Genomic DNA, 7,624 nt, shown 5'->3' on the forward strand with positions numbered 1-7,624 from the left:
TGGATTCTGTTACACAGTCTAGGCATGGCACTAAGACATTAGCATTGCCATTACTAAAATAAACCACCATTATTTGTTCAATGAAGAAAAGTTTCAAGAGCAGGTAACGAAATAGAACTCTTACTGAAAACAACACATATCTTTAATGGATTTTTAAAAATTTCACTTTTTTTTTTTTTTTTGAAAGGTTTTCACTATAGGGCGCGTGCGCTCGCCAGACAGACAGAGAGAGACATAGAGACAGAAAGTGAGAAATCACCCCCCAGGGGGGATGGTCATGCCGCAATCTCTTTTCCTCCATTCTCCTCCTGGTATCTTGGGCACGCACACACACGCGCCCGGTGTGAGTTTTAAACCACCGGGTCCGGGACGCTAACCGCGGTCGACTACGTGGGAGTCCAGTGACATAGCCATTACGGTAACTGCTGGTTCCCCAAAATTTCACTTTTTTAAATAATTATTAACTTTGAATAGAGGTGTCTGTACTTTTGTGAATGCTAGTTCTCTTGATTGTCTAAGTATATTCTATAGACTGAAGTTATAACCCAACTCCGGAAAACAGTGATTTGTCATCCATTTCAAACTGAGTCCTCAGGAGAACCCTCATGGGTGTCAAATGCTTTCACAGAATGTTCCTCTGTTTGGAAAGAGGAAGCTATTCCATGACTTCAAGAAGGTTAAATTAACCTAATGAACATTTGTCTCTGAAGTAATGGATTATTTCTGAGGGACTTGATATTATGTTAGGAAATGCCTTATTCCAGGTCAGTGGAAGATTCTCCAAGTGTCAGATATTGAGTAAAAATAATCTGTTCCATAGAATAACGTCACAGAGCTCTTCAGAAGGGCTTCCAGAAAACCTTAGGAAATTGAACAAGCACTCTTATTGAAGGAACAATTTCGCAAGTGGACCGGACTTTCCAATGAACCATTTGATCAAGCCCTCTCTTTGACATCAGATTTCCTTCCCGACATAAAACTGTAAAAAAATAATCTGAATTATTACTTCTGTTACAGCGCCATTTTGCTCAAAATATTTCATTCAGGGATTCATATATAATTACCCACCTAATAAAAGGAGCTATTAGGTTGTAAAGATCCTATCCCTTCCATGCTCTTTTAAAAATTATGACCTACTCAAGCTTGAAATCAAAGGCAGAGCTGAAAGAAATAATTCAGCTGAAACTCTCATTGGGTTTTCAAGTCGCCTAACTGATAAATATGCAAACTAGCTCCCTTCTGGCAATTCAACTGCATAAACAGGGATTAACTCCAAATGCAGCTGAAAATTCAGAAACTGAAAGGGGTGCACACAGAATGTTCCTAATTTCGGCTAGTTTGAAGCTGTAGATAAACATGGCAATAGGAATTTAAGATTCTAGCCTGCAATTTAAGATGCTGCTTTGATAAGTATCCACTGGATTTATGATGTGTCACCAGTGTCAAGTGGCACCTACCCCTCTGGGCCTCTCTGTCTGTGGCACAGGCATAGGGTAGGAGTTCCCTTGGCAACAGGGCCTGGTGGTCAACACTTGCCAATGCTGCCCAACATAAGTTGGTGAGGACACTGTAGGTGGAACTGGTTATCAAGAGAAGGTACTAGTGGGAACTGCCTGCTATTTATCTTCCCTTCCTCAGAACCTGGCCTTAAGGGGTCTGCCATTTCTATGGGGGGCATGGGCCAGGAAGCCATACTATGTGTGAAGCTGGCCACTTCACCCAAGGCTAGTTGCCAAGGAGAACTCAGGGAGGGATGAGGTGATGGCATGAAGGGGTTTTGGGTGTGAGGTTAGGGGGAAGTCTCCTGGCCAGACTCCTGAGGAAGATGGCCTTGGCGAAGCTCTGAAATGTCATCACAGTGTGGTATGGCACAAAAGCCACCCAAATTGAAAAGTATCCTATTACAAGCTTAAACACATAATTACCGTGGGTCTGAGAAGATTGCATATTGTATTCTCTTTCCAGAAATACACTGCTGCTGGCAGGTTGCCACTGGTTGCAGATTTTTAAGTTCCTGTACTCCAGACATAAATGTTAACCAAGGGTGGATTTACAAATACTTGCTAACATGGCTGAATTTTATAGCCACTTGCTAATATCCAACGCTTGTGCAAGATGAATGACTGAGTTACAAACATGAGCATTCACTGCCTTTTGTTTACTTAGTTACTTTTTGTGCTGTCAGGAAAACATCCAATCCTTCGGTGCTCTGTAGTGAGAGAATTCCCATGGGTGCTTTGTACTTTAGAGTTGAAAACAAAATAGTGAGCTTGCACAGGTTTGCCATAGCATGGTACAGGCTTAAATAATGCACTTGCATTTTGTAAGACTAGACCTACACAGAGAATGACAGGCCTTGACAAAGAAAACCAAAGGCGTTAATTATGACAGTGTGGTCACTGCAGTGGCAAAGACCCAGGACTATTCTAGCAGCTTCAGCTCTGACATTGCCGTGAAGATGCATCTTCTGCTTTTTTTAGGGACCTCATGGTCATCATTTCACCATTTCTGATGCCTATGAAAGAAGGGATGCTTATTCCTTCTGATCTGCTTCAGCGTTGTTCTTGACTGGGTGGTCCTGATGGTTGACCTGTACACTGGAGAGAGTTCTTGGACACAGGTGTGCTGTTTATGGATAACTGGTATTCTGAAACGTCCCCAGAAAATTCACTTCATCAATTCAGCGATACATGTTAAAAGGCTGAGCCTGTAATGGCATTGAGTTGCTTCATTAGCCCTTCCAAACTTGCCATTTGTTCACTCAAATCATCCTGTTCATACACCTAAGGGGAGATGGAGAGCAATGGGTTAGTACTAAATATTGATACTTTCCTTTATGAAAACAGGAGCCATGGCCAGCTGAACACTTGGTATTCGCCAGTCTGACATAACGGCCCATCACCAGGACTTTCCTGAGTATGTTCACGGAATGAAGATGCTGGTATTGTATGCAATGGTGAGAAAGAATTACATACTGTTTCACTAACTTCATCTCTGCGATAAAGAAAAGGTCTGGGTGAAAAAGCTCTTGTTTCAAACCAAATTGTGCCAGTTACTAGCTGTGGTGTTGGATGCATTAGTGAATGTCCTTGATACAGTTTTCCTCATCGATAACATGCTAATACTGATATCTGTTCCATAGGCTATCCCGAGCATACCGTTTCAGTGTCTGGCACAGGGGCCATACTCAATACACGAGCTACTGTTCCTTGTCATAAGCTACCCAGCAGGATAGGGACAAATTTGTATTTTTCTCTGTAATGCAATATAGGTATTTTCGTATAGGGGCACTTGACAGGCTTTGCCTTAACTGAGAACAATTCTGACAATTATGACTTTCGTTCATGTGTATAAACCACATGCCCCAACCCAGAGTCAGTTCTATGCATACTTGAAGGGACTCCTGTGGCATGATTTGAATGGTGGATAAAAGAAGAGCTTGAACTGCAGAATTCTTAGTGAATACAGAGGCTGCATTCTCACTAATGTAAGTCACTAGTATTATGTTAACAAATAAAGTAATAGGATTGCTAGTTACCACAGATCACTAGATCACGAGCCCTAAAGATTCTAATTCAGAATGTATGAGAAGGACCTAGAAATCTATTTTCTTAAAAAAATATTTTCTAGGAAATTTTGATGGTCAGCCAGATGGGGAAACAAGGAGCAAGAACATGAAGCTGTGGTAAACACCACAGCTAAACACCAGTCCTTTTCTATATTCGCCCTTTTTGACTCAGTCCTTCTTTTTTTTTCAAGAGAAATTTTTGCCATAGGGCATGTGTACTCGCCGGAAAGACAGACAGAGACAGAAAGCAAGAGATCACCCCCCACAGGGGATGGCCATGCCACAACTCCTTATCCTTCATTTTCCTCTCGGCATTTTAGGCACACACGCACACATGCCTGGCAAGAATTTTAAGTTCCTGGGTCTGGGACTTGAACCATGGTCAACTACATGGGAGGCCAGTGACTGAATTATAATGCCATCTGCTGGTCCTTAGTCTTCTTATCTGTTAAATGGGAATAGCAAACTTGCCTCATTGAGTTGTTGGGAAGTTTCAACAAGTTAGTGTCATCCAGTGAGAATGTTCAATGTTTGTTTCATTTTTTCTTTTCTTGACATACCGTTTGTTTTGACTTATACAGACATGCTCTACTTATTTTTAGCTAGCCCTTCAATTGTTTAAAAGATTAAACCAGTGAAGCCTGAGCAATGATTTCTAGCCTTGTACAGGACAAAAACAATATTACTTGGCACCATGGTCAGAGAATTATATCTAATTCTGCTAAAACAGAACAAAACAAAACACCTCTTGATCCCAAGAGAACACTGACAGAAGTTTGCTTGGAGAGTAAGGGGACAGACACAAAGCCACCCTAGTCACTGAAGAAACAGCTCAAAACACAGGATACTGGGACCAGCAGTTGGTGTAATGGCTATGTTGCTAGACTCCCATGTAGTCTACCATGGTTAGAGTCCCAGAACCAGTGGCTTAAACTCATGCCAGGTGTGTGTGCATGCGTGCCCAAGATCCCAAGAGGAGAATGGAGGAGAAGGGATTGTGGTGTGGCCATTTCCCTGGGGGGTGATTTCTCTCTTTCTGTCTCTCTGTCTGTCTCTGTCTTTCTGGTGAGCGCACATGCCCTGTAGCAAAACCTCTCCCCCCAAAACAAAACAAAACAAACAAACAAAAAACACAGTATATTAATGCATGAGCCTCCTATAGGAATCTCAGCACATTAAAGAATAACTTGGTCAAGGACTGTATAATCTTCACAGTTTAATGACGGTTAGAAGGTATCTGATTTGGGTCAAAAAACTGTTACATGCATGAGAAAAGAAGTTAAACTGAGGTGATTACTTGATTTTTCATTTCCGAAAATGCTGTTTTAGTTACCTGTGTTGTTTTTCTTGAATTACCTAGATCTCCCTGTACAATATAAGAACCACTAGTTACATGTACCTCTTAGGTTCTTAAAATGTAAATGGTCCAAATGTTTTCCACACAAATTACACACCAGATTCTGAACACTTAGTATATATATATTTAAAAAATCCAGAACTATCTAAATGGCAATATCTTACATTTACTGCATGTTGAAACGTTAATATTTTGGAAATGTCAGATTAGATAAAAAGTATTATCAAAATGAATTTAACCTATTTGTTTTTATATCTGTTTAGGTGTTGTCTAGAAAATTTAAAAATACATGTGTGGATCACATTACATTTCTATAAGACAGAGCTGATCAAGAGTATTTATCCATTTCTTTATCTCTCGTAATGCTCTTATTACTGTATCTTTGACTCTAGTGTCAACCTTAAATACAAAAATGGTCCCCAACATTATTTCTTAAGAGATGAAATACATTACGTAAGTTTAGAGGTCTGACTTGATTTGAGATATGGTCACAACCTTGACTCAAAAGAAACATTGAAATTAACAACTCTATTTTGGCAAATTATATTAGAGTGAGTGTGAGACTTTCAAAAAGTGTGTTAATTAAAGTTTTCTAGTCAACATCTTTTTGAATATATAGTGCATTTTTTTTTTTTTTTTTGGAGAGGCTTTCGCGATAGGGCACGTGCGCTCGTCAGACAGACAGTAATTCAGAATGTATGAGAAGGACCTAGAAATCTATTTTCTTAAAAAAATATTTTCTAGGAAATTTTGATGGTCAGCCAGATGGGGAAACAAGGAGCAAGAACATGAAGCTGTGGTAAACACCACAGCTAAACACCAGTCCTTTTCTATATTCGCCCTTTTTGACTCAGTCCTTCTTTTTTTTTCAAGAGAAATTTTTGCCATAGGGCATGTGTACTCGCCGGAAAGACAGACAGAGACAGAAAGCAAGAGATCACCCCCCACAGGGGATGGCCATGCCACAACTCCTTATCCTTCATTTTCCTCTCGGCATTTTAGGCACACACGCACACATGCCTGGCAAGAATTTTAAGTTCCTGGGTCTGGGACTTGAACCATGGTCAACTACATGGGAGGCCAGTGACTGAATTATAATGCCATCTGCTGGTCCTTAGTCTTCTTATCTGTTAAATGGGAATAGCAAACTTGCCTCATTGAGTTGTTGGGAAGTTTCAACAAGTTAGTGTCATCCAGTGAGAATGTTCAATGTTTGTTTCATTTTTTCTTTTCTTGACATACCGTTTGTTTTGACTTATACAGACATGCTCTACTTATTTTTAGCTAGCCCTTCAATTGTTTAAAAGATTAAACCAGTGAAGCCTGAGCAATGATTTCTAGCCTTGTACAGGACAAAAACAATATTACTTGGCACCATGGTCAGAGAATTATATCTAATTCTGCTAAAACAGAACAAAACAAAACACCTCTTGATCCCAAGAGAACACTGACAGAAGTTTGCTTGGAGAGTAAGGGGACAGACACAAAGCCACCCTAGTCACTGAAGAAACAGCTCAAAACACAGGATACTGGGACCAGCAGTTGGTGTAATGGCTATGTTGCTAGACTCCCATGTAGTCTACCATGGTTAGAGTCCCAGAACCAGTGGCTTAAACTCATGCCAGGTGTGTGTGCATGCGTGCCCAAGATCCCAAGAGGAGAATGGAGGAGAAGGGATTGTGGTGTGGCCATTTCCCTGGGGGGTGATTTCTCTCTTTCTGTCTCTCTGTCTGTCTCTGTCTTTCTGGTGAGCGCACATGCCCTGTAGCAAAACCTCTCCCCCCAAAACAAAACAAAACAAACAAACAAAAAACACAGTATATTAATGCATGAGCCTCCTATAGGAATCTCAGCACATTAAAGAATAACTTGGTCAAGGACTGTATAATCTTCACAGTTTAATGACGGTTAGAAGGTATCTGATTTGGGTCAAAAAACTGTTACATGCATGAGAAAAGAAGTTAAACTGAGGTGATTACTTGATTTTTCATTTCCGAAAATGCTGTTTTAGTTACCTGTGTTGTTTTTCTTGAATTACCTAGATCTCCCTGTACAATATAAGAACCACTAGTTACATGTACCTCTTAGGTTCTTAAAATGTAAATGGTCCAAATGTTTTCCACACAAATTACACACCAGATTCTGAACACTTAGTATATATATATTTAAAAAATCCAGAACTATCTAAATGGCAATATCTTACATTTACTGCATGTTGAAACGTTAATATTTTGGAAATGTCAGATTAGATAAAAAGTATTATCAAAATGAATTTAACCTATTTGTTTTTATATCTGTTTAGGTGTTGTCTAGAAAATTTAAAAATACATGTGTGGATCACATTACATTTCTATAAGACAGAGCTGATCAAGAGTATTTATCCATTTCTTTATCTCTCGTAATGCTCTTATTACTGTATCTTTGACTCTAGTGTCAACCTTAAATACAAAAATGGTCCCCAACATTATTTCTTAAGAGATGAAATACATTACGTAAGTTTAGAGGTCTGACTTGATTTGAGATATGGTCACAACCTTGACTCAAAAGAAACATTGAAATTAACAACTCTATTTTGGCAAATTATATTAGAGTGAGTGTGAGACTTTCAAAAAGTGTGTTAATTAAAGTTTTCTAGTCAACATCTTTTTGCATATATAGTGCATTTTTTTGTTTTTTTTTGAAGAGCTTTGCCATTTCAG

At 39.5% G+C, this 7,624-nt stretch overlaps 1 protein-coding gene across 1 annotated transcript in view; it reads right to left on the reverse strand.

Annotated features, from left to right (window-relative positions):
- Positions 1–407: 407 nt before the first annotated feature.
- The window catches only part of DCC (DCC netrin 1 receptor), a 521,919-nt gene continuing 514,702 nt past the window's right edge, over positions 408–7,624 (reverse strand). Inside the window, exon 24 of the mRNA XM_027769938.1 lies at positions 408–2,783. Coding sequence (XP_027625739.1) covers positions 2,694–2,783 — 90 coding nt within the window. The 3' untranslated portion in view covers positions 408–2,693. The remainder of the gene's footprint in view (positions 2,784–7,624) is intronic.

Source organism: Tupaia chinensis, unplaced genomic scaffold, assembly GCF_000334495.1.
Source record: "Tupaia chinensis unplaced genomic scaffold, TupChi_1.0 Scaffold000098_2, whole genome shotgun sequence".
NCBI lineage: Eukaryota > Metazoa > Chordata > Mammalia > Scandentia > Tupaiidae > Tupaia > Tupaia belangeri.